This window comes from Giraffa tippelskirchi, chromosome 1 (assembly GCF_054371585.1).
Source record: "Giraffa tippelskirchi isolate mGirTip1 chromosome 1, T2T-mGirTip1v1.2.pri, whole genome shotgun sequence".
NCBI classification, from domain to species: domain Eukaryota; kingdom Metazoa; phylum Chordata; class Mammalia; order Artiodactyla; family Giraffidae; genus Giraffa; species Giraffa tippelskirchi.
Window position 1 is genome coordinate 45,782,952 of NC_137275.1, and position 26,969 is coordinate 45,809,920.

The window sequence follows — 26,969 nt, forward strand, 5'->3', positions numbered from 1 at the left end:
ATTTGAGGTTTAAGAAATAATAGTACATAAAAGATCATTAACTAAACTGTATATTTCAGAACTGTACATCTCATTATTAATATATTCAGTTTAGTCATTCCATGATTGCTTTCTGCATATCAAATTAATGTTTATGCCAATGTATATATATACACATGTATATATATATATTTATACCAATGTATATATAACATGTATATAATACAAAATTCTGTTTTAAAAATTAGGATTATGAAAGTTTATAGATATGAAATAGTGCTTATAAGGTTTAATTAGAAAGGTACTTACTCTATAAAATGTTATTTTCTTCATCCATGGTCTGTGAATTACATGTTAGATTGCTTTACTGGTCTACTTAAATAGCATACAGTCAGAAAGGAAACCACTTTTAAAAGATACATTAAAAAAAGGCTTATGGAACATGATGATTATAGTTGATAATACTATATTGTTTAACTGAAAGTTGCTAAGAAAGTCGAATTTGTGTTCTCACTAAAAACAAAAAAGAAAGAAAGAAAAAATATGTGAGGTGATGGATGTTTTAATTAACTTGATAGTGGAAATCCTTTCAGAGTATATATGTATTTATCACCTTGTATACTTGAAATATATTACACCTTTATTTACTCATATATCTCAATACAAACTTACAGAAAAGTGGAGATTATAGTATAATGACCCCTCTAGACCCATCACTTGGCTTCAACAGTTTGCAGCATACACATAGCACATTTTTTTTTTTTTTTTGAAAACTTACTTTTATTTTAGAAGTCAAAAAACATACACACGTACTTAGAATTTAGGTGACTATTAGGTCAGCACCTTATTATTCATAGTCTTAATTTAAGACATAGCACATTTAAAAAACTCTTTTCCTGTTTTATAAACAGCATGATGTAGTATGGTCCTCACAGCTCTAAAATGTCTTATATTCTTATAGGAATTTCAATTTTGAAATATAAAAGTCTTGAGAGTAACATAATTAAAAGAATGTGAGTGAAATGACCTAGTTTGAACGAGTCTATAATATGGCAATTTTATATCTTGCTCTTTCCTTTTGCTACCAGTGCCGGGATTACTGACCTAACTCAGGGTCAGATTCTGTCATGTTAGACCATTGCATTAGCCTTCTAACCAATTAAGTAATAGTCCATCACCTTTCCATTTTCCTTGTTCTCACCAGACTGTCCCTCATTTACAACACAGTTATCAGTATTATCACCTTCCTGCTTTAGAACTCGTGCTTCCTTTTCATTGCTGTGTATTAAATTCAAGTTCTTGGGGGAGTCATTTCAGCCTCTTCAAAGCCTTTTTATAGTTTGTATAATGTTTCTTGATTCTCCTATCCTGATGTATGCTGTGACAAAAGTATTGGCTTAAAAGTATCCTCTATATATTCTGTTGTTCTGATGTATTTGTTTTTATTTTTCTCTTGATCTAAAATGCTTTTAACTCCTCTGTTTTTAAACCTCTACTCATCCTTCCAACTTCCCACATGTTCCTTCTAACATAGTGATCCTTCCTTAAGCTAAATGAATCTGTGTTTTACCATAGTAATTTTGTTCACACTCTTAGATTCTGACATTGTCATATTATGGTTTATTGTTTACATATTTATCTTTACTGATGTAAGCTACTTGATACCAAGAACCAGGTGTCTCTCTCCTCTTGTACCTGCAGCACTGTCCTTGGTGGTAGGCTCTTAGTAAAAGTTTGTCTTATAAATTGAACTTATTCTTGAGAACACAGCTGTGGCTTGCACCCTTATTTTCCTTCTGACAAAGCATAGTATCATTGTGTTAGCCAGAGCTTCTAATATTTCTTTCAGAATAGACTGATGCTGACTGTGTTTTATTCATTCATTTAACAGTTCATTTCAGAAACATCCACTATGTAATTTAAAGTGAGATTATTGAGTTATAGTGAGTAGTGCTCAGGATTCCATTAAAAAATAGGTGTTTCTACCCCATCATCACACTTAAGAGAGAAGAGACATTCCTTCCTTCTCCTTCTGACACACCAGGAAAATGCACAAATGTTGTAGACTCTGGCTGCTCAGGACAAACACTGGCTGAGAAAATCCCCATCGTATTTTATAGATTTTTTTAGGAGTGTACCTAACCTACACTCCTGTGTGTGCATGCTAAGTCACTTCAGTTATATCCGACTCTGTGTAACCCCATGGACTGTAGCCCGCCAGGCTCCTCTGTACATGGAATTCTCTAGGCAAGAATACTAGAGTGGGTTGCCATTTCCTCCTCCAGAGGATCTTCCCAACCCAGGGACTGAACCTGCATCTCTTATATCTATCTCCTGCATTGGCAGGCTGGTTCTTTACCACTCGTACCACCACATCCTATATACCAGCACAATTTCTTCCTGTCTAAATCAGATCTCTGCCAGCTTTGTTTCATTTATGTCCAAGTCTGAGTAGATGGTGTATCGTCTGCCCAGTATCACAATTAGATAATGAAAATGCATTTAATCTAAAATCATCACAATGTTTTTATTATAGCTTCAGATGCGTTTCTTGTGATCTCATTTGTTTTGAAATGTATTTTGTACCCTTTCCAGTAATAAACTGCTGTTCAAGATGACTCTCTGGAGTTCTCGAATGAAACTCTCATTCTGTTTTAAAGAAAATAGCATCCACAAATTGTTACATACAAGGAGCCTAACATGTCTCATGGTCAGATGGACAGTAGGTTACATGGAAACTTAGAAGCACCCATGTGAAAGAATTCTGTTAAAAGAATTTAATCAACCACTAAAATGAGAGAACTGGCCTTTTCATTCTCATATTAGAAATCATAATAAAAGGAAATTAAGGAAGCTGAAAGATTCAAAGTTTAGCTGAGCTTGACTTCAGCCATGATTTCATTTTCATCTTAGGAGGAAGATTCAAACAGGAAGGGCAACCATTGATTAAAGTTTCAGCTTGCAAGCTATGTAATCCAATACCTTAGGTTTCTTTATTCCTAAAAGGAGGTAGATCGATCCTGGATAATGATCCAGGCACATTTATGCTTATTTGTCACTGTTATTAGATTGCCATGACCTATAAAGAAGATGGGAAGAAGGGCTTTGACCAATCACCTGCTAATGTAGACTGTATGTATTTAGTTTAGGACCAGCATTTTACAACTGTGCACTATCCACTGTTTTTTGATAGTATTAAACATCTTTGTATTTTAAAGAGTTTCTGGTCTCTTATTTCCTCCAAACTGCATTTTTCTGTTTCCCTCCTTCTCCTCACATGTTTATTGTTACCTGGTATATATTATTTATTATGATTGAGGCATTGAACAGCTGATTGGAAGCCCCACGTACATGGAGGGGCCTTTTTGACTGTGGTCTTTAGCATGTAGTCATCTGAACCATAAATGTCAGCTCTTTTGCTGGGAGCTAGTCAGAATCTACTGAGAGGGGTGCTTCAGTAGCCCAAATGAGAAGGTTTAGGCTTGGCTAGTAACATTCAGGGGATATAGAGGCAGAAGATAACTGTTTTTTGGGTTTTTTTAAAATATTTAGCATATACCTTTTTACTTAAGCTCCCTGTCTTCAGGATGATACCCGGTCTTCAACTGTAGACTCGCCCAGCCGACATCTCTGTTTTGCTCTTTGCTAAGAAGGGCAATTCCTCTATGCTCAGGATGGAGAGACGACCAACTTGCTAAGTAAGAGTGGGTGAAGGGAGTGAGAGGTAGGGTTTAAACTTTTCCTAAACATTCAACCAACCTCTTTTTTTTTTGAGTTTTCTCTTTTTAATAAAAAGCCTATAAAACAGGTCAATACAGTACCAGCCCTCTTATTTTTTAAATTTTTTGGCTGCTCTGAGTCTCCATTGTGGCACACAGGCTTTTTCTCTAGTTGTGGCACATGGGTTTAGCTGCCCCGCAGCATGTGGGATCTCAGTTCCCCAACCAGGGATTGAACCCATGTCCCTGCATTGCAACATGGATTCTTAACCACTGGACCACCAGGGAAATCCCTCAACATTCTTATTTTAACTTCACCTTCATCCACACTTTAATAGTACTGAAGTCCTCCCGTTCCTGAGCCTTTGGGGAGTTCCAAGGTACTGACCGGATTATCTTGTCCCCACTCTGCATGGCAAGCTCAGATCCTTCCCTCTGATTGTGAGTCAAATGCCATTTTCTCAGTGGTCATGAGGAAGTCCCCACCTCCATTGCAGCTTCCTATCCTAACATCTAAGATAATATATTTTTTCTTTGCTCTGTCATTGGACTTTTTAATCTACAATGATAGGGATTGTTTTGTAGGAGAGAAGGCCATGTTTAGTTGCAAATTATTGAAATAATTTCAGTATCATTGTTACACTGTCAAAATTTTTTCAGTAAGCCCTCTTGCTTTCCCTGGAAGCTACATGTTGTTGTTGGTATTCTGCTCACAGATACTAGTTAAAGGGTCAAATTAGAGTATAAGGGTCAAATCCCTTATAGGATTGTGAACTTTAGATGCATTATTAATACATTCTATTATTTTGAAATAATGATATTATAAAAAGTAGAAATAGTGTTAAAGGTTATCTAATAAAAATAGTAATCCTTTCATTTTTTTATAAAGGTAATCACTGTCCATAGTTTTAGTTTACTATTTTTCATGTCTGTTATTAATCAATCTCTGTAGCACTTTCCACCTTTAAAAAAAACACAAAAAAACACAGCCATGAGATTTCATATACATATATTTTTTCTGTACCTATTTTTACTTAAAAAATCAGAGATTGTTCTATTGTCAGCCCATATGTATTTGTCTCATTCTTTCTAACAGTTGAATACTACTTCACTTAGAGAAAGTACTATAAATTTTTTCATACCGGTCTCTATGGATAAACAGTTTGGGACTTACCCCAATTTGAGGCCACTGCGAAGAAAGATAGTGTTAGTCGCTCAGTCCTGTCCAACTCTTTGCAATCCCATGGACTGTAGCCCACCAGGCTCCTCTGTCCATGGAATTCTCCAGGCAAGAATACTGGAGTGTATTGCCATTCCCTTCTCCAGAGGATCTTCCTGACCCAGGGATTGAACCCAGGTCTCCTGTGTTGCAGGCAGCCTCTTTACTGTTTGAGCTACAGGGAAGACAGCAGCAAAAAAAGATAATACAGTAAATATTCTTATATTTAAGTCTTTGCATTCATCTATATGTGAATATAGAGAATAATTTAGTCTATGGCCATAGCACTCTGAACACACCCAGATCTCATCTGATCTCAGAAGCTAAGCAGGATGGGGCCCAATTAGTACTTGGATGGGAGAATAATTTGTATTCTTTTTAGTTGTCATGTTAATAGGTTGCAGATACTATAAGCATGTTTTTAAATAGTTTATCTTTTCAAAGTCTCATAGTGAAAGTACATCTGCTTGAGCAATGATTAGGCCATCCTCAACCATATTATAATCAAACTGAGAGGTTAATACAAAGTCCTTGATTAGTAATCTGTATTTAGTGCAGTACACTTCAGTTCAGTCCAGTCACTCAGTTGTGTCCAACTCTTTGCGACCCCATGGACTGCAGCACGCCAGGCCTCCCTGTCCATCACCAACTCCTGGAGTTTACTCAAACTCATGTCCATTGAGTCGGTGGTGCCATCCAACCATCTTATCCTCTGTCGTCCCCTTCTCCTCCTGCCCTCAATCTTTCCCAGCATCAGGGTCTTATCCAAAGAGTCAGTTCTTCACATTAGGTGGCCAAAGTATTGGAATTTCAGCTTTAGCATCAGTCCTTCCAATGAATATTCAGGACTGATTTCCTTTAGGATGGACTGGTTGGATCTCCTTGCAGTCCAAGGGACTCTCAAGAGTCTTCTCCAACACCACAGTTCAAAAGCATCAGTTCTTTGGCGCTGAGCTTTCTTTATAGTCCAGCTCTCACATCCACACATGACTACTGGAAAAACCATAGCTTTGACTAGATAGACCTTTGGCAAAGTAGTGTCTCTGCTTTTTCATATGCTGTCTAGGTTGGTCATAACTTTTCTTCCAAGGAGCAAGCATCTTTTAATTTCATGGCTGCAGTCACCATCTGCAGTGATTTTGGAGTCCAAGAAATTAATGTTTTTTAACTGATAGTGACATGAGTATTTCACATTCAAACATCATTTCTGAGTTCTTATTATGTAAAAAACAGCTAACTCTCACTTTTTGGCTTAGGGAAAACTCCGTGAAGGTATCAAATGTTCAGCAATCTTTGAGTAAGTATGAGTTTATTGAGAAATGAAAAATGTTGAGTATAAGAAAACAGTGTGATTGTTTCTGGAAAAGTTAATTGCTCTTTTTTAGTCTTCTTGGTCATTACTTTATTGCATAAATACCCTATGCGGTAATGAACTACGTAGATCAGCGTTCCTCATAATATTACTGAAAACCTTTCAATTTAGTATTACAATGAAAGAGGGATCAAGTGAGGGGGATCAAGTAAGTCAAGTACGTTGGGAAGAAACACCTTATTCTCTCTCCTACACCACCCCTAGTCCAGGTTTTAAATACACAATTCACATTAGGATAGCTCAGTAATTTTCAAACTTTTAGATACTTACAGAAGCAGTGTTCTCTTGAACTTGCTATGAGACTTAGAGCTAGTTAATTGTGCATATATATTATTGGACAGTATCATTATCATGTTGCATGTTTATCTTGCATAGTAGGTGGTTTTAGAGATAGAAGACTTGTCTGCAAGTTAATTACCAAAGTGTGCTTAACATTTAAGGACTCAAGTGCCAAGGACGTTCCAAAAACCTTTTGCCTATTAAGAAAGTCAAGAGCCATAAAACCAAATTGAAAGAGATACGTGTATCCTATTGTTCATTGCAGCACTATTTACAATAGCTAGAACATGGAAGCAATCTAGATGTCCATTGACAGATGAATGGATAAAGAAGTTGTGGTATATATACACAGTGGAATATTACTCAGCCATAAAAGGAACACATTTGAGTCAGTTCTAATGAGGTGGATGGACCTAGAACCTATTATACAGAGTAAAGTGAGGTCAGAAAGAGAAAGATAAATACTGTATTCTAACAAATATATATGGAATCTAGAAAAATAGTACTGAAGAATTTATTTACAGGGCAACAGTGGAGAAAAAGACATAGAGAACAGACTTATGGACATGGGGGGAGGGGAGGAGAGGGTGAGATGTATGGAAACTTACATTACCATATGTAAAATAGATAGCCAACGGGAATTTGCTGTATGGCTCAGGAAACTCAAACAGGGGCTCTGTATCAACCTAGAGGGGTGGGGTGGGGAGGGAGTTTCAAAAGGGCAGGGATATATGTATACCTATGGCTGATTCATGTTGAGGTTTGACAGAAAACAGCAAAATTCTGTAAAGCAATTATCCTTCAATAAAAATAAATTAATTTAAAAAAAAGAAAGTCAAGTGCCATAAAACTCAAGTATTTTACTGACTCCAATTAAATTAGTTAGAAACATGATTCTCTGATAGTTAGATTAGGAATTTTTACATTTCAGTGGCAGATATGTTTGTGAGTTTATTTTCATGAAGGTGAGTCATAAATGAGAGAAGGAAATTGGGACTCTTGGATAGATAAGCTTCACAGTTCAGTCGCTCAGTTGTGTCCGACTCTTTGTGACCCCATGAACCGCAGCACGCCAGGCCTCCCTGTCCATCACCAACTTCCAGAGTTTACCCAAACCCATGTCCATTGAGTTGCTGATGCCATCTAACCATCTTATCCTCTGTTGTCCCCTTCTCCTCCTCTTTAGTTCTTCACTTCCTGCCATAAGGGTGGTGTCATCTGGCATATCTGAGGTTATTGATGTTTCTCCAGGCAATCTTGATTCCAGCTTGTGCTTCATCCAGCCCAACGGTTCTCATGATGTACTCTGTATATAAGTTAAATAAGCAGGGTGACAATATACAGCTTGACGTACTCCTTTTCCTATTTGGCTGGTGGCTCAGACGGTAAAGTGTCTGCCTACAATGCGGGAGACTTGGGTTCGATCCCTGGGTCGGGAAGATCCTCTGGAGAAGGAAATGGCAACCCACTCCAGTACTCTTGCCTGGAAAATCCCATGGACGGAGGAGCCTAGTAGGCTACAGTCCATGAGGTCACAAAGAGTCGGACACAACTGAACGACTTCACCTTATCTTTTCCTGTTTGGAGCCAGTCTGTTGTTCCATGTCCAGTTCTAACTGTTGCTTCCTGACCTGCATACAGATTTCTCAAGAGGCAGGTCAGGTGGTCTGGTATGCCCATCTCTTTCAGAATTGTCCACAGTTTATTGTGATCCACACAGTCAAAGGCTTTGGCATAAACAATAAAGCAGAAATAGATGTTTTTCTGAAACTCTCTTGCTTTTTTGATGATCCAGAGAATGTTGGCAATTTGATCTCTGAATATACACATTTCTAAATTCCAGTTTTTCTCTAAATTCTGAAATTCTAGTTTTAAAATTCTAAAAATTCTAAATTCTCTCTAAATTTCTAAATTCCACTTGAAGAATGGCACTGATTTTTTATGATACATATTTCACATAAAAATTCAATAAGAAAGCCTAATGTAGAAAGTTTAGAAAATCATCCTAAAGAATCTCAATAAAAGAATCAGTTGTAATAGATTTGAACATAATCTGAGACACCTCTCACATTCAGTAAGTTAAATAATTGTATGTGGAATAGGAAGCAAGAAAAGTAGATAGCAAGGCTGACAGAAGGGGTCACACAGTGTATGTATGCTCTTCTAAGTTAAATTAGTTAAATTCTGTTTGTATTAGCACATCAGCACCTTTCCTTAAAACTAATTACAAAAGAAAGCAAAACCAACTTATAAATCTCAACTGTTTAATATATGTAAAATTTCTAATATTTTGCATATACTTTTTTTTCAATTGTAGGAGAAGCCATTATCTAGATCTCTTCAGAGGGGAGAAGATCTTCAGTTTGACCAGGTATGCCAGTGTGGTGTTTTTTGTTTTTTTTTCTGAAAAGGTTTATCCTAACAGTCTGATCCAAATACATATACACCCAGTATTAAGAAATTTCTATATTTTGTTTAGTGGCTCTATATATCTTTATACACTAGATTCTGTCTGGAGCTGATAGTCTGTTTTATATAAATATACACATATGTTATACACACACAGAAACTAAGATCCCTGACCAAGGACCAAACCCAGGCTACCAGCATGGAAGCATGGCATGCTAAGCACTGGACTGCCATGGAATTCCTTGGTAGTTTGTTTTTTAACAAAACAAATAGAATGAGTTATGAGCTGTGAACTTTATTAATTTTTTCTGTTTATTAAATATTTTAAAACTTTGCTTTTCATTGCTACTCTCTACTATGCCCTTTGAAAATTTTCAGAAGGTGTCCAGTTATATCCCTCAATCTTTCCTTGTATACAATTTTACATATTTGACCCCTTAACATTTACTTTTTTTCCTGTTGGGGCTATCAGAACCTTTATATTGAAGCATGTAGCCTGGTTTTCTTCCTTTCCACCCCATTCTAAAAGCAGAGCCAGAGACAAGGACTTGGTTCTAGAAAGAGATTCCAGGGAGGAGACTTGAGAGAGTGATGCAGGGAAGAGGAAGAATTGATAGAGGTCACTGCTCTGGGCACTGGGGGTTCATTCCATTCTGAGAGCTATCGAGAATGTTGCCCATACTTGTCTGTCTGAAGAATGGAGGGCTGCAGCATTCATCTGCAGTCCCTGTCTGCAGTAGTTGTGGGTTGTCCTAGGAGGCATTGACTATACCCCATACTCAACCTTGTAGCTGTGCTTGTGCAAAGATCAAGAGGAGTGCCTGTGTCAGAAAGCCAAAGAAGCTTAAAAAAGAAATATACAATGGCCAACCCCCCTACCCCAAAATAACCCCCAAACCAGAAATCTTTATATAGAATACTAATATCTAAAATTTAGTGTTATTTTTCTAATGTCAGTTCTTTCCTCTTGCTAATATTGAATATTTGATCAAGTGTTATTTTTATCATAATTATGTTTGCTCAATAATTATTTAATTATATACTGATTGTCTGCAAAACTCAATAACCGAGATCAGCTTTCTGTTGCCACCTAGTATTCCTGAGCTACTTTTCTCATAATTAGGTATCTAGGAAATAGAAGTTAATGCTCGTGTCATTCTGCTTGATTAGATAGAGATGACTGGTTAGAATTACTTGGTGCAGGCTTACCAAAATACTGTGTTTCTGGATCCTGCTGCAGTTCTGCTGACCAAAAGTGGTGCTCTGGCACCTATATTTTACAATAGCTCCCTAGGTGATTCTGATGCATACACTTAGTAAATAGCTGCTGGTCTAAGAAGGAGCTATAAATAAGAAGGCTTTTGTCATGGTAATAATAAGATCACTTCATACAGCCCTTTTCAAATCTTAATGCCATTGCAGAAGATACTAAGTACTAGTTATTATTCATGTATTACTAATATTTTAAAGGTAATCTAAAGTATTTTAGATTATTCACATCTTGAATCTATTTAACTAATGATGAATGAATGCTCAGAATTTGAAACTTATTAAGCAATATTTTAAGGAAATTTCCATTTCTTTTCTTATGTAAATGATTAATAAAACTAAATTATCATGCCCAATAGCTTGATTCATTTTTACAATAAAAGCTATGTGTGAAATAAACTGCTTTTATATATTTATAGTAGCAGATGATGTTTTATTGTTCCTTCTTTAAATATTAAAAGTGATTTCCTTTGATTGATAGTATTCATTGTTAATGAAACATAAAGTTTCAAAATGCTTAAATAAAATTAGAATTTTGTTTTTATTTTAATTCTCTATGTTAGAAACTATTCACCTGTCAGGTTATGATAATTTATAAATCATAAATGTGTGATTAAAGGAAGACAGATTATAAAAAAAGAGAAGAATGCACAATCAACCTGTTTCATTCTTTGTTACATGAAAACTATAAAATATTAGGAAAAATAAATGTTTAATTCCTAGAGGTAGCCATTTATCTTCATTAACTGACACTTCCTACAGTTGTGGAACTGAATGAGACCTTGAGTATTCCCGCAGCCTGTAGTTTTAGTTAAGTCAAACAAAGTGAAGCATGTTTTACTTTTCGCTAATTTTAAAATACTAATCTTATGAGCAATGGGTTGAATCAGATACAGAGTTTCTTATGAAGAGAGTATGTTTTTTGTCTGGATCCTTAAGAATGAAGAGTGACCTTAGGGATGACTGTTGGTGGCTGGTGTACCTCTTATCATCACTACAGGCAAGCTGGGTTCATTCATGAATGAATCTGATAAAACTAACCTACAATTCAGATAGTTTAAAGGATGCCTCAAATTGAGTGGCAGGCGTCCGTCCCACTCCATTTATTTTTATGCTGTCCATTTATACATTCTAAGCTTGAAAAGCATGTATATAACACATTTCTAATATGTTTATTTGTGAGTATCACAAATTGTGTAATTATAATTCTCTGTTCCATGTCATAGCAGCACAGAGTAAAGTGGAGCTTTTCCCGTAGTTCTGACGTAGTATGGTCTTCTCTGTTTCTGCATCTCTTTATCCCTTCTGTGGTAACATTTCAGGTTATTTCAATCACATGAGTAGAGAGGAACTGGCCAGGAAAAGGAAGTAGATGTGATTGTTTCATGTTGTGTGTAACAGTTCACCCAGAGGTGCCATGAGTATAATCAGGGATGCTACTGACAGTCATGTTTTTACACGTGTAGCATATGGAGGCAGGAAAAGGGTGGAAAGCCACTGAACTAAACTGCATGGATTTTGGTAAATTTTAATAGTCTGTGAAATGTAGCTTGCTATACTTTATTACTTGGCTAGACTCCCAGCTCTTATTTTTATTTTGAAACACATTTATTGCTCTTGAATTACTATGGTTCCTGTTAATTTATTCTAGAAATATTGCTTATTTCTAAGTGATTGTGAGTAGAGTTAGAAGCATGGCACTTTGATGTATTTTATCTTTGGCCACATCTTGCGTTTTCAGTTGATAAGCTCTATGAGCTCAGTAGCAGAGCACTGTCTCCCTTCCTTACTCCGCACCTTGTTTGACTGGTACAAACGCCAGAACGGAACTGAAGATGAATCTTATGAATATAGGCCTCGGTCAAGCACAAAATCTAAGGGGTAAGTGGCACATTTTTTTACTTTTCTGTCTGGGCTTGAAGTACTTCCAATGAAGAGGATATAGTGTTATCAGCTGACGATTGTTATTGTTTGGTTACTTTTGTTACGAACGGGTAACAGAGGGAAAAGATGGTTCACACTTAAACTGTGAATCAAGTGAAGGTATCAGTTAAAGTAGGTGCTGCCCTACAGGAGTCACCACTGGAGCTAGTCTTGCCAAAATGCATTTCAGGAGAGCTGTCTCAGTAGTGCAGTGAAGAGCTTTAACAGTCATTGACAAAGTTAAAAAAATATTCAAAGAAAGTCCTGTTCATATGGTTTGTGAAGGGAAACAATTGTGATATTGGAAGACTGCTCAAACCTTGTATTCTTACACTTGAGACTCTTTGTGGAGTTAAATCCTTGAACTTGTCTTTTCTTTCTTCAAATTTCCCAGGGAGATCATGGATTTAAGTAAAACATCTGTTTGTGTTCAAACGATGGCCCATGGTTTAGAATTGGACTTCCGCAGATGCCACTTGTGATTTTCCAACTTAGATTTGTGAAAAAATGACCTGGCACTGTATTTTCATGTTTTTCTTCCTCTTATTCTTTTATTTTTTTTATTTTAAAATAGGTTTTATGTATTAACAGTTTTCCATTTGTATAATTTTTATTTTTTTTTAATTATGAACATATGATAACACATTTACAGGAGACTTGGAAAATACAGAACAAGGTTACATATCATTCCATTATATATTACAATAATTTTTTGAAGTAGATAAGATTTTTAGTTGGAGTTTCAATATCAAACTCTAAAAATTAACAGAATGAATATACAGAGAAGTAGAAGGATATAGTAGGCCTGAAAAGCTCTATGAACCTATTCAACATAATTAAGATTTATACAATTTTCACACAACAGTAGGGTATAAATTTTATTCATTTTTTTGGCCGTGCCACTTGGCATGTGGGATCCTAGTTCCCTGACCAGGAATTGAACCCATAACCCCTGCACTGGAAGCATGGAGTCCTAACCACTGAACCACCAGAAAGTCCCTCTAATTCTTTTAGATTAGATTTAATTTCTGACAGATGTAGTAGTGAGATTTGCATGTAAGTTCCTAATGTACAAAATGAGAACACAAGAAATGCAGTATATATGCTGGGTGAGTACAAAAACTTTTAACAGTTGCCATGAAACACCATATGTACTAGGAATTGAGTAAATAACGTGAAATGCTAACCAAGAGCTCTTTTCATAATGCATTCCTAATTTGAGATTCTTGTTTCAGGGATGAACAGCAACGTGAAAGAGACTATCTTCTTGAAAGGAGAGACTTAGCAGTAGATTTCATTTTTTGTCTAGTTTTAGTTGAAGTTCTAAAGCAGGTAAGCTCTTGTGTTTCTGCAAAGTCTGTATTTCTTATTTTTCGCTGATTTGCTTTCGTGTCTCAGTTACCTAATTTAGGATGTTACATCTACAGAAACACAATTCTTGTCATTTAATTGTATGCCTTTCAATTGCCTGAGGATTGCGTGTCCTGTACCTGTCTCTCCCCATTCTTTCTACCTTCGTTTGCCATCTAAGACATGAAATCATGTTAGTAAAACGGAGCTGAATAGAAACTGTGTTAAATATGGGCTTTTAGCTGTCACTATAGTCTGTCTGTCATTTACCTACTTCAATTCCTTTTTGCCTCCGCTTTTAAAGAAATTCTCTTCCTAGCCCTCAAGCCTGCATTTCAACATGTAATAATTGTGCAGTGATTGTTGAGCAATGGGGGTGATCTGAACTGTCAAGTGCAAATGATTTTCAGGATAATGAATTATTTATGTTTGTTCATTCAATGGGCTTCCCTGATAGCTCAGTTGGTAAAGAATCTGCCTGCATAGCAGGAGACCCTGGTTTGATTCCTGGGTCGAGAAGATCTGCTGGAGAAGGGATAGGCTACCCACTCCAGTATTCTTGGGCTTCCCCGGTGGCTCAGCTGGTAAAGAGTCCGCCTGCAATGCAGGAGACCTTGATTTGATCTCCGGGTTGGGAAGATCCCCTGGAGAAGGGAAAGGCTACCCACTCCAGTACTCTGGCCTGCAGAATTCCATGAACTAGAGTCCATGGGGTTTCAAAGAGTTGGACATGACTTTCTCTTTCACTTTCATTCATTCAATAAGTGTTAGAATGCCTACTGTTGGGTGGCATTGTTCTAGGTATTGCACTCTTGAGCTTGCCATCTCAGTGACATAGATAGTGAAGATATAAATATGTAACGGTGTCAGCTATCATGTATACATATTTTTACTATTCACGATCAGTACAAGTATATGTATAAGTGCCTGTACTGATGTGAAAGTATGTTTTCATAGTTTGTAGTCTTTAAAAACTTATACAGCATACAAAGATGATCCATGTATTTCTAGCCATGCATACTATAATGTTTTGGAAAAAGAAAAAATCAGGTCACCTAAAAGAAAAAAAATCATATTTTGCATATGACATGTTTGGACAGGGAGTTTTGTTTTTGTTGTATTAAATGGAATAGAATACCTAATATGACATGAAAAAGAAATGTAAGATATAAAAAGTTAATTGATTTGATAGTCTTTTTTTGACGTAACCAGTATAAAAATATTTGAATTATGTAATCATGTGTACTTCGCCTTTGTTTTTACAGTGTATGTGAAAAAATATTAAAATCTGAATATCTGAAGCCCACAGATAAAAATAAATTTTTCTTATTTTTTATTTTGTTTAAAATAAAAGTTTAATGACTTTGAATATGTGAAATAGATAAATGCATTAATCAAAGGTAAAATCACTATAATTTGTACCTTTCATAAAGATTTATTTAGTCAGTATGGGAAAGAAGTTTCCTCTGAAAGTTGTGCTTTCTGAAAACCGGATTTGCTTTCTGTAATCTCTCAGTTTAGCTGGATCCTAGGGCTGAAGTCAGTAGAGATATAGAAGAAGCTGAGGACCAGAAACATAAATACCATGAACAGACTTGGGCTTTGCGTTCATCAAGGTTACATGCATGCTAAGGCACTTAAGTTGTGTCCAACTCTTTGTAACCCCATGGACCATGACCTGCCAGACTCTTCTATGCATGGGATTCTCCAGGCAAGAATACTGGAGTGGGTTGTCATGCACTCCTCCAGGGGATCTTCCCGAGCCAGGGATCAAACCCAAGTTTCTTATGTCTCCTGCTTTGGGAGGCATGTTCTTTACCACTAGCTCCACCTGGGAAGCGCCATCAAGGTTGATCTTATGCTAAATGTAGATCTTGTGAGGAGTTTAGTCATCAGTATTTGCATTTCTTAGTTAAATGATAGAGGAATTTCTTCTCCCAGCAAAAGAAATTGCAAACTCCTGACTTTCAGGCCCCTCTGTGATCTGTCTCTTTTATGCCTTTTCTCCTTTGTTTGCCATGATGATCTTCCACTTAGCAGTTGGTCCCTCTTCTCATCTACAAGTTACCTATGATTGCACTGGCTTCAGAACTTTGGTGCACAGACAAACCCTTGGAAGGTTTTCTTTCTCCCCTTACCCTTCCTTCTCAACTGTCCTTTTACCCTTCCCCATTGTCTTTGTCTGGAGTTTCCTTTTCCTCCTGTTCCTTTAAAAAATCTAATAGTCCAGATAACTCTTCTAGTAGGAAAAAAAAAATCGAGGTCTATAAACCTGAGAAAATCCTTTCAGGGTCATTTTTTGAGTCCTCTGCACAAAATCCTTTCATATCCATGGGTCACATGGACTCAAAGGGTAAAAAGGAGAAATACAGTGGCTCTCATAGCTCATCCTTGTTTTTGGTTCTTTTATCATACTCTTCTAACCTACAGTTCCCTTTCTACTTAACATTTCTTTTTTAAAAAATTTATTTTTTAATTGGAATATAATTTCTTTACAGTGTTACATTATTTTCTTTTGTACAACAACATTTATACCCTTTCTCTCTTTTACCATTATCCTCATATTTTCATTCAAATGCACTCATCAAAGAAATATATACCAAAAGCATCAGTTCAGTTCAGTTACTCAGTCGCGTCCGACTCTTTGCGACTCCATGGACTGCAGCATGCCAGGCTTCCCTGTCCATCACCACCAACTCCCAGAGCTTGTTCAAACTCATGGCCATTGTGTCAGTGATGCCATCCAACCGTCTCATCCTCTGTGGACCCCTTCTCCTGCCTTCAGTCTTTCCCAGCATCAGGGTCTTTTCCAATGAGTCAATTCTTTGCGTCAGGTGGCCAAAGTATTGGAGCTTCAGCTTCAGCATCTGTCCTTCCAATGAATATTCAGAACTGATTTCCTTTAGGATGAACTGATTGGATCTCCTTGCAGTCCAAGGGACTCTCAAGAGTCTTCTCCAACACCACAGGTCAAAAGCATCAACTCTTTGGTGCTCAGCTTTCTTTATGGTACAACTCTCACATCCATACATGACTACTGGAAAAGCCATAGCTTTGACTAAATGAAACTTTGTTGGCATGGTAATGTCTCTGCTTTTTAATATGCCATCTAGGTTTGTCATAGCTTCTCTCCCAAGGAGCAAGCATCTTTTTGATGTTCGTTATTTAAAATCCTATATAGGTTTTCTCTTTCCCAGTAAAAGGCAAGTCTTTTTAGCTTCTTCAGAATTACTGCAACTACAGAAAATGAAGTAAAAATCAATAGAGCTTTCTAAACTATCATGACAAATGAACCCAATTTTTTTCCATGTCAACATGATGTAGGGTTTAATAGATTCAGAGAGTAATCAATGGTAGTATATTTTGAATTTAATATGACTGTCACTTTTGTCCCATATAATATACCTGTATTAAAATGTGATTCAGCTTTATTTTGATGAGATGGATGGCTCCAGGAGTAACCCAAAGTGTAAAGAAATATTGATACATGGTTGGGTCAGTCTTAAAAGGGGAGTACATATTGTTTGTGGGTTAGTGCTTGATCTCATATATTATAAACTATGTTTCTTTATTAATTTTTCATGTCCTTTTGACACGTTATTATGTGTCATAATCACATATTTAGAACTCTTCACAATACACAAAGAGCTCTGTATCCCTTATCAGTTCGGTTCAGACACTCAGTCGTGTCCAACTCTTTGCGACCATATGAATTGCAGCACGCCAGGCCTCTCTGTCCATCACCAACTCCCGGAGTCTAACCAAACCCATGTCCATCAAGTCGGTGATGCCATCCAACCATCTCATCCTCTGTCGTCCCCTTCTCTTCCCGCCCCCAATCCTACCCAGCATCAGTCCTCATCAGTCCTTCCAATGAACACCCAGGATTGATCTCTTTTAGGATGGATTGATTGGATCTCCTTGCAGTCCAAGGGACTCTCAAGAGTCTTCTCCAACACCACAGTTCAAAAGCATCAATTCTGCAGCGCTCAGCTTTCTTCACCGTCCAACTCTCACATCCATGCATGACCACTGGAAAAACCATAGCCTTGACTAGATGGACTTTTGTTGGCAAAGTAACGTCTCTGCTTTTAAATATACTATCTAGGTTGGCCATAACCTTCCTTCCAAGGAGTAAGCGTCTTTTAATTTCATGGCTGCAATCACCATCAGCAGTGATTTTGGAGCCCCAAAAAATAAAGTCTGAGACTGTTTCCACTCTTTCCCCATCTATTTCCCATGAAGTGATGGGACCAGAGGCCATGATCTTGGTTTTCTGAACGTTGAGCTTTAAGCCAACTTTTTCACTCTCCTCTTTCGCTTTCATCAAGAGGGTCTTTAGTTCTTCTTCACTTTCTGCCATAAGGGTGGTGTCATCCGCATATCTGAGGTTATTGATATTTCTCCTGGCAATCTTGATTCCAGCTTGTGCTTCATCCAGCCCAGCGTTTCTCATGATGTACTCTGCATATAAGTTAAATAAGCAGGGTGACAATATACAGCCTTGACGTACTCCTTTTCCTATTTGGAACCAGTCTGTTGTTCCATGTCCAGTTCTAACTGTTGCTTCCTGACCTGCATACAGGTTTCTCAAGAGACAGGTCAGATGGTCTGGTATTCCCATCTCTTTCAGAATTTTCCACAGTTTATTGTGATCCACACAGTCAAAGGCTTTGGCGTAGTCAGTAAAGCAGAAATAGATGTTTTTCTGGAACTCTCTTGCTTTTTCGATGATCCAGCAGATATTGGCAATTTGATCTCTGGTTCCTCTGCCTTTTCTAAAACCAGCTTCAACATCTGGAAGTTCCTGGTTCACGTATTGCTGAAGCCTGGCTTGGAGAATTTTGAGCATTACTTTACTAGCATGTGAGATGAGTGCAATTGTGCGGTAGTTTGAGCATTCTTTGGCATTGCTTTTCTTTGGGATTGGAGCGAAAACTGACCTTTTCCAGTCCTGTGGCTGCTGAGTTTTCCAAATTTGCTGGCATATTGAGTGCAGCACTTTCACAGCATCACCTTTGAGGATTTGAAATAGCTCAACTGGAATTCCATCACCTCCACTAGCTTTGTTCGTAGTGATGCTTTCTAAGGCCCACTTGACTTTACATTCCAGGGTGTCTGGCTCTAGGTGAGTGATCACACCATCGTGATTATCTGGGTCGTGAAGATCTTTTTTGTACAGTTCTTCTGTGTATTCTTGCCACCTCTTCTTAATATCTTCTGCTTCTGTTAGGTCCATACCATTTCTGTCCTTTATCGAGCCCATCTTTGCATGAAATGTTCCTTTGGTATCTCTAATTTTCTTGAAGAGATCTCTAGTCTTTCCCAATCTGTTGTTTTCCTCTATTTCTTTGCACTGATCACTGAGGAAGGCTTTCTTATCTCTCCTTGCTATTCTTTGGAACTCTGCATTCAGATGGGAATATCTTTCCTTTTCTCCTTTGCTTTTCACTTCTCTTCTCTTCCCAGCTATCTGTGAGGCCTCCTCAGACAGCCTTTTTGCTTTTTTTGCATTTCTTTTCCATGGGCATTGTCTTGATCCCTTTCTCCTATACAGTGTCACAAACCTCCGTCCATAGTTCATCAGGCACTCTGTCTATCAGATCTAGTCCCTTAAATCTATTTGTCACTTCTACTGTATACTCATAAGGGATTTGATTTAGGTCATACCTGAATGGATTAGTGGTTTTCCCTACTTTCTTTAATTTAAGTCTGAATTTGGCAATAAGCAGTTCATGGTCTGAGCCACAGTCTGCTCCTGGTCTTGTTTTTGCTGACTGTATAGAGCTTCTCCATCTTTGGCTGCAAAGAATATGATCAATCTGATTTTGGTGTTGACCATCTGGTGATGTCCACGTGTAGAGTCTTCTCTTGTGTTGTTGGAATACCACCTGATCATTCTGATAAACTTTGGGAATGTTTCTTAATCCCAGCTGTGTCATTTACTTGCTGTGTAACTTGGACAAGTTATTACTTACTGATTTCTTTTCTCCTCTATAAAAGAATCATGAGAATTAAATACAATAATTGCATGCGATAATGTGAACATGGGAAGTGTCCACTAAATGCTGTCTGTTGTTTTTATCTTATAGATAAATGTTCTTAGTTACAGTGATTTGCTGAAGATTATAAAGCTAGTTCTCTTTTTAAATAAAACTATTCTTATTGGTAAAATCAGTGATATAAAATTAGGTGAAATGACCAACATCTTTAAAATTAAAGTTTAAATCATAAGTTAGACAAAGGATTGAGACTATATAAATGTAATGGAAAAAAAAATCTGGTTAAATCAGTGTGATTCACCATGGGAACAAAATTAAATCAAGATGATAAAGGATTAATTTTATTTTTCCAAGAAAGTTAGAAGAGTAATTTTGGGGTCATGGTCGACTACAAATGTTAGAATGTTAGTACCAGAGGCATTAGAATCCATGATAAAAAGCATATTTAAACAGCACTATAGCATTTAGAATGTTTGAGGGAATTTTTTTTTTCATATTGAATTTTAGCCATACATTTGTTCATTGAAACAGACAAGATTAGGAAACCAGGCCTATGAGCCACTTCAAGTTTTTGGCTTAGTCTTATCGGTCCTTATTGTGAAGTATCAGAAGGTGGAATAGTAGATCCTTAGGATTTTCAGATTTGACATTGCCATTTTAGATGTTAGTAAGCAGCCCTGAACGTTATGATGTTATTTGTGATTTTGCTGAGTCATGGGTTTATTCACTCTCGTTGAGGACTGGTCATTTACATAATGAATGAACCTTGCTGACTCTCTGGTATACATACCTTATCTGGTTTTGTGGTTTTCCACTTTCATGATGTGCTAAAAGCATTAGATTTAGGGAATAGCTTTGGAATAAAACTTGAGTATTCTTTAGAGTCTACTTGATATATCCTTCTTGAATGTTCAAGTAGAATTTGAGCTGCTTCTAGTCATGCAAATGACAAGATTTGGAAAATTCTTGATACTATAGATGAGACTATTCATTACTCCGTGAAGTAGAACTTTTTTCTATAAACTGAAATAGGATTCCGCCCCACCCCCTTTTTTTGGAGATTAAGTTTGGGAATTTTTGTTGTTGTTGTTGTTATTGTAAGTAAGGGGGAGAAGTAGGAATTTCAAGAATGTCTGAACATTCTAATAGTGTCCATTCTTAAAATTTTTAGAGATTGTGCTTTTTTTCTTCTAAAAATTAAAAACTGAGATAATGTTTCTTCTCTCACTTCTGTTTCTCTGTCTCTTTTCTAGCTATAGTATGATAAAACTGAAAGCTTTTTTCCTCATTTGTTCTATTTATTAAATGTATTTTCATAGATCAGAAGCTGGGCACACAGTATATTCTAGAGAAGTATGCTCCGACTTCTAAACTTCAGTCCTGTCATCTGCAAAACAGGGGACAAATACTACCATGTAAGGTTGCTATAAGTGTCATAAATAATGTATATAAAATGCCTGGCAAATATTCATCACACAGACACTTGAAAAGTGTTGGTAGTTCAGTATTAAGGTAGTAATAGAGAGGACACAACATGGCTAAGTAGTGTCCCTAGCTGTCATTGTTAGACTTCTGGCATGATTGGAGCCAGTAAAGACTATGTAGGAGAAAGTATGGGTATAAATTAGCTTGTGTGTCATATCTCTGGCCTACAGCACACCAGACATCCCTGTGAGGAAGTCATTATGGTAAAACCACAACACAGCACAGTGAGTGGGGCACAGAAAATTTTATTCATGTCAAATGTAGTGTCGCATTATTGCAAGGTCACTGATGTGTCTAGGGCCAGCCTGTATGATTAGCGCTGTGAGCTCTACAGGAAGTTCTGGGAGTCAGGCTGCTTGATCCATATACAGCCTATTCCCAACTAAAGGTTGGCATCACCTAGTGGTAGATATCTACTTTGTTTTAACCATCGATGGGTTGATCAGAGGGCTTACTGGGACTTAATGGCAGAAAATGAAGAAGAACTAAAGAATTGAGGGTGAAAGACAATAGTGAAAAAACTGGTTTAAAACTCACCATTCAAAAAACTAAGGTCATGGCATCCTGTCCCATCTCTTCATGGCAAATAGAAAGGGAAAAGTGGAAACAGTGACAAATTTTTTTTCTCTTGGATCCCAAAATCACTGCAGACAGTGACTGCATCCATGATATTAAAAGACACTTGCTCCTTGGAAGGAAAGCTATGACCAACCTAGAGAGCATATTAAAAAGCAGAGCCATCACTTTGTTGACAAAGGTCCATATAGTCAAAGCTGTGGTTTTTCCAGTAATCATGTACAAATGTGAGAACTGGACCATAAAGAAGGCTGACTGAGGAAGATTGCTTTTGAACTGTGGTGTTGGAGAAGACTCTTGAGAGTCCCAACGAGATCAAACCAATCAAAAAGAAATCAGCCCTGAATATTCATTGGAAAGACCAAAGCTGAAGCCGAAGGTCCAAAACTTTGGCCACTTGATGTGAAGAGCTGACTCATTAGAAAAGACCCTGATGCTGGGAAAGATTGAGGGCAGGACGAGAAGAGGGCGGCAGAGGATAAGATGATTAGATAGCATCATCAACTTAATGGATATGAATTTAAGCAAACTCCAGAAGATAGTGCAGGACAGGGAAGCCTGGCATGATCAGGCTAGGAGAATACATCTGCCTCCCTGCTTCCTAATGAACTCTGGATTACTGCCGTTTTTTCCTATGAGGCCTTGTCCTCAGTGTCTCCATCCTATGTTCTAGTTCTGTCGTCTGCCCCACCTTCCTAGGAGGTAAGAATTTTGTCCTAGTCCTTTTTAGAGAAGGGTAGAAAAAGTGCAAGGACAAGAATCAATCTATTGTAATGCATTCTCTCAGCTTTTTATCTCTGGCCTGGTAATTACGGCTTCTAATCTATTATCTGCAATTTTCACAGGTTAAAAAGTGGAAAATTCCTCCAGGTTATATAACTAGTGAATAGAAAAGCTCAGCTTTTCTTCATTCAGTTCAGTTCAGTCGCTCAGTCGTGTCTGACTCTCTGCGACCCCATGAACTGCAGCACGCCAGGCCTCTCTGTCCATCACCAACTCCCGGAGTCTACCCAAACCCATGTCCATCGGGTCGGTGATGCCATCCAACCATCTCATCCTCTGTCGTCCCCTTCTGATAAAAAGTGTAGAAAGACATCTTTTTTCACTTTAATGAAGAAAATACTTTACAATATTATATAATGATTTGATTATAATTTACTTATAATAAGTTGAGCAGCTTGGTGTGAATTTAAGGGAGCATTTTGGAGTTACTGGTTTTAGTTTCTTCTTTTGTTTTGTTATTGACTGGGGGATTTTTGCAGAAGCAAACTCCTGTGGTCGGCAATTTGATTATATAAGTGAGTATTACTATATCTCTGGTCAATAAATTGTTGATATGAGATGAATAATGTAGCCTTAAGAAGAGGTACTCAAGGTACCACGTAAAAGATTGCCATGCCAAGATCATAGTTAATGGCCCAGCCAATATTCCAAAATTCCTGTATCAGTGAGATGTGATTATTAACATTATGCTTCTATAATGGTGGGATGTGTCTGCCTATAAAAGATTGGAAAGCTTCTTATAATTATGCAGTCAGTCATAAAATTCCTACTTAAAGTATCCCTAGTTGCAAGAGGAATTTTGGGTTTATAACTTCAGTTTACCAGTAGGGGAGAAAGGTTAAGACTGGAGGCTGAGCTCTCTGACTTTACTATGTAGAATAAATTTGGGTCCTGGTCTGTTATTATCATGGGCTTCTCAGGTGGTGCTAGTGGTAAAGAACCCGCCTGCCAATGCAGGTTAGATGTAAAAGAGGCAGATTCAATCCCTGGGTTGGGAAGATCCCTTGGAGGAGGGCATCACAACCCACTCCAGTATTCCTGCTTGGAGAATCCCATGGACAGATGAGCCTGGCGGGCACCAGTCTGTAGGTTCGCACAGAGTCAGACACGATTGAAGCAACTTAGCATGCAGGCACGTACAGTTATTAGCATGGCATTTAAACATCTCAGCTTCTACAAACTGATGCATAAACTTCATTTCTTTCTTGTAAGTCAGGTTATTTTTAAAAGGTTATCTGAGACCTTGAAAGATTTTGTTCACAGCTGGTACTTAGCCCTTATATGATGGATAGCGTGGGGGTGTCCCTCAGAGTACATTTTCTTCTAATTGAATTTCAAGTTCAGGCTTTTAGGACAGTACCCATTTCTAGGAAATTTCAGATGAATGTTCTTTCTGATTTCTTCTGGTCAACAGTAAATACTGAGCCACTTAGCCAAGATGTGGCTCTAGCCGTTGGTCCTGGAATCAGGGTTCACCACAAGCCTTTTAAAGCCATGTCAGCTGCTGCGCCTCCCTCTGCTTGAGAGTGTTTCAAAAATCCTAGTACTGTGGGATGAATTGAGAGAGTAACATTGACATATATACACTACCATGTGTAAAATAGATAGCCAGTGGGAAGCTGCTGTATAGCACAGGGAGCTCAGCTTGGTGCTTTCTGATGAATTGAGAGGGGTAGGGTGTTGGGAGAGTGGGAGGGATGCTCAAGAGGAAGTGGAAGTGTTAGTTGCTCAGTTGTGTCCAAATTTTGTGACCCCATGGACTATAGCTACCAGGCTCCTCTGTCCATGGAATTCTCCAGGCAAGAATATTGGGGTGGGTTGCCATTCCCTTTTCCAGAGGATCTTGCTGATCCAGGGCTCAAACCCAGGTCCCCTGCATTGCAGGCAGATTCTTTCCCATCTGAGCCAATAGGAAGGGGATATATGTATACGTATAACTGATTCACTTCGTTGTACAGCAGAAACTAACACAACATTGTAAAGCAATTATATTCCAATAAAAAAATAAATTTAAAAAAATCCCAATGCTCTCCTTACTGTGGTGTGAATTTGGTCTCCTTCTCATTAAAGTGAGTAAATATAAACTAATAATTCTTTATTGGAGTTCTTGCCCCTCATTGTAATTTAATTATCTTTATTCTTATCTAATGTCTGTCGTGTATTCGCCACTTTTGAACTAGTTCCTGATCATTATTAAGGCTGAAATTCAGCCTCCTCCCGATAAGCACATGGTTAATCTTTGTAAGAAATAAGTTATCTTCATTTTAAATATAAATCTCTTCTTCATCTAATCCGCAAGAAGCATTGTGATCATCTCTGAGTAGTTATAATCCTTTTTATTATCCCCAATCTAGTTTGTGACTTTCTTGGTTATATTTAACATGTTTATTACAATTTCATCTTATTGATGAGGTGTTTTATAAACTATATTATTAACAATTTTAGGGCTTCCCTGGTAGCTTAGCTGGTAAAATTTTAAGCAAATGTAAAGAATTCCTATGCGTTTGGTTCTAATTGGACCCTGAGATGCACAGATTGGATAAATCATAATCCTGGTTCAAGACACACTTATGTTATCATTGATCTCTGCATGACTGCCTATGTATTTGTTTATTTACAGTGTAATAGTTGCTTATGAGCCTAGCACCTAAGACTGAGAACTTGACTATTACCTAAAATTTTAATCCTAATTGTGTAAAGCTCCTATTTTCACTCCCTGGCTACTTCCTTACTATCATACTGATTTTTATGTTAATTATTCCCTTAATGGAGAAGGCAATGGCACCCCACTCCAGTACTCTTGCCTGGAAAATCCCATGGACGGAGGAGCCTGGTAGGCTACAGTCCATGGGGTCGCTAACAGTCGGACACGACTGAGCGACTTCACTTTCACTTTTCCCTTTCATGCACTGGAAAAAGAAATGGCAACCCACTCCAGTATTCTTGCCTGGAGAATCCTAGGGACGGCGGAGCCTGGTGAGCTGCCGTCTATGGGGTCGCACAGAGTCGGACACGACTGAAGCGACTTAGCATAGCATAGCATAGCATAGCATTCCCTTAACTCTTAAAAAATGTTTGCATGTATGTCTGAATAATATATTAAACTTTTCTTGTTTTTGAACTTTCTGAAAAGTTGTATTATACTGTTTCTTTCCTCTGGAACTTATTTTTTCATTCAATATTATGTTACTAAGATTAATCTATGAAGTATGTAGCTAAACATCCTTATTTTCTTATAATGTGTGTAACTGCTAGTGTAATGGAGCTCCTCCCTGTTAGGTTTAGTAGCCGGGGCCTACAGATTAAGCTGACAGAAGTAAGCTTAGAAGAAAAGGTTTACTACACATACATCTCGAGGCCTTCACAGAAAAGAAGTGAAGACTCAAAGAATGGTTGAACCCGAGAACCTGTTTTAACAAAGAACAGTACATTGTGGAGAAGTGACAAGACAAGGAAAAGGGTTTGGGCTCCTAGAGATGGTAAATCGTGGGAAGGTAAATACATGGGGGAAACCAATGGAAAATAAGGACTATTTAGTAAGGCTTCTTTGTGCAGCTTCATCTCTGTGCCTACTTTGTGTTTCTAGTGACAGTGGTTTGTCCTCTTCTTGGTTAGGGAAAAGGAAGAGGAGGCTGCTTTTAGGGAGAAAGGAGGAACAGAGTGCTTTTCCCTCATCGGTTCTTTTTCCATTGCCTTCAGCTTAAAACAATCCTTATGCCCAAGTGCCATGTTTTGTGGTGATACACTGTGGTCTTCACTAGATTGCAGGCTATGTAAAAAATTGATTTAAACTTTGACCAGCAATGTTTGTGAGCCCTCATTCATTTACCTTATTTCTACAATTTGGTATTGTCAGACTTAGTTTTTTTCCCATCATGTAAGGGTAAAATGATACCTTGTGTATTTTCTTTCTTTATAGTCCAACTCTCACATCCATACATGACTACTGGAAAAACCATAGCTTTGACTAGACGGACCTTTATTGGCAAAGTAATGTCTCTGCTTTTTAATAAGCTGTCTAGGTTGGTCATAACTTTCCTTCCAAGGAGCAAGGGTCTTTTAATTTCATGGCTACAGTCACCATCTGCAGTGATTTTGGAGCCCAAGAAAATAAAGTCTGTCACTGTTTTCATTGTTTCCCCATCTATTTGCCATGAAATGATGGGACCAGATGCCATGATCTTAGTTTTCTGAATGTTGGGTTTTAAGCCAACTTTTCCCCTTTCCTCTTTCACTTTCATCAAGAGGCTCTTTAGTTCTTCACTTTCTGCCATAAGGGTGGTGTCATCTGCATATCTGAGGTTATTAATATTTCTCCTGGCAGTCTTGATTCCATTTTGTGCTTCATCCAGCCCTGCATTTCTCATGATGTACTCTGCATATAAGTTAAATAACCAAGGTGACAGTATACAGCCTTGACATACTCCTTTCCCTATTTGGAACCAGTCTATTGTTACATGTCCCGTTCTGACTGTTGCTTCTTGACCTGCATACAGATTTCTCAGGAGGCAGGTCAGGTGGTCTGGTATTCTCATCTCTTTAAGAATTTTCCACAGTTTGTTGTGAAGAATTGATGCTTTTGAACTGTGGTGTTGGAGAAGACT

General features: G+C 37.6%; 1 protein-coding gene across 3 annotated transcripts in view; it reads left to right on the forward strand.

Annotated features, from left to right (window-relative positions):
• FRYL (FRY like transcription coactivator) overlaps positions 1–26,969 on the forward strand; it is a 250,228-nt gene that overhangs the window by 116,011 nt on the left and 107,248 nt on the right. For all 3 annotated transcript variants that reach the window (XM_081590507.1, XM_081590510.1, XM_081590513.1), the window contains exons 4-6: positions 8,886–8,939; positions 11,988–12,127; positions 13,405–13,501. In XM_081590507.1, coding sequence (XP_081446633.1) covers positions 8,886–8,939; positions 11,988–12,127; positions 13,405–13,501 — 291 coding nt within the window. The remainder of the gene's footprint in view (positions 1–8,885; positions 8,940–11,987; positions 12,128–13,404; positions 13,502–26,969) is intronic.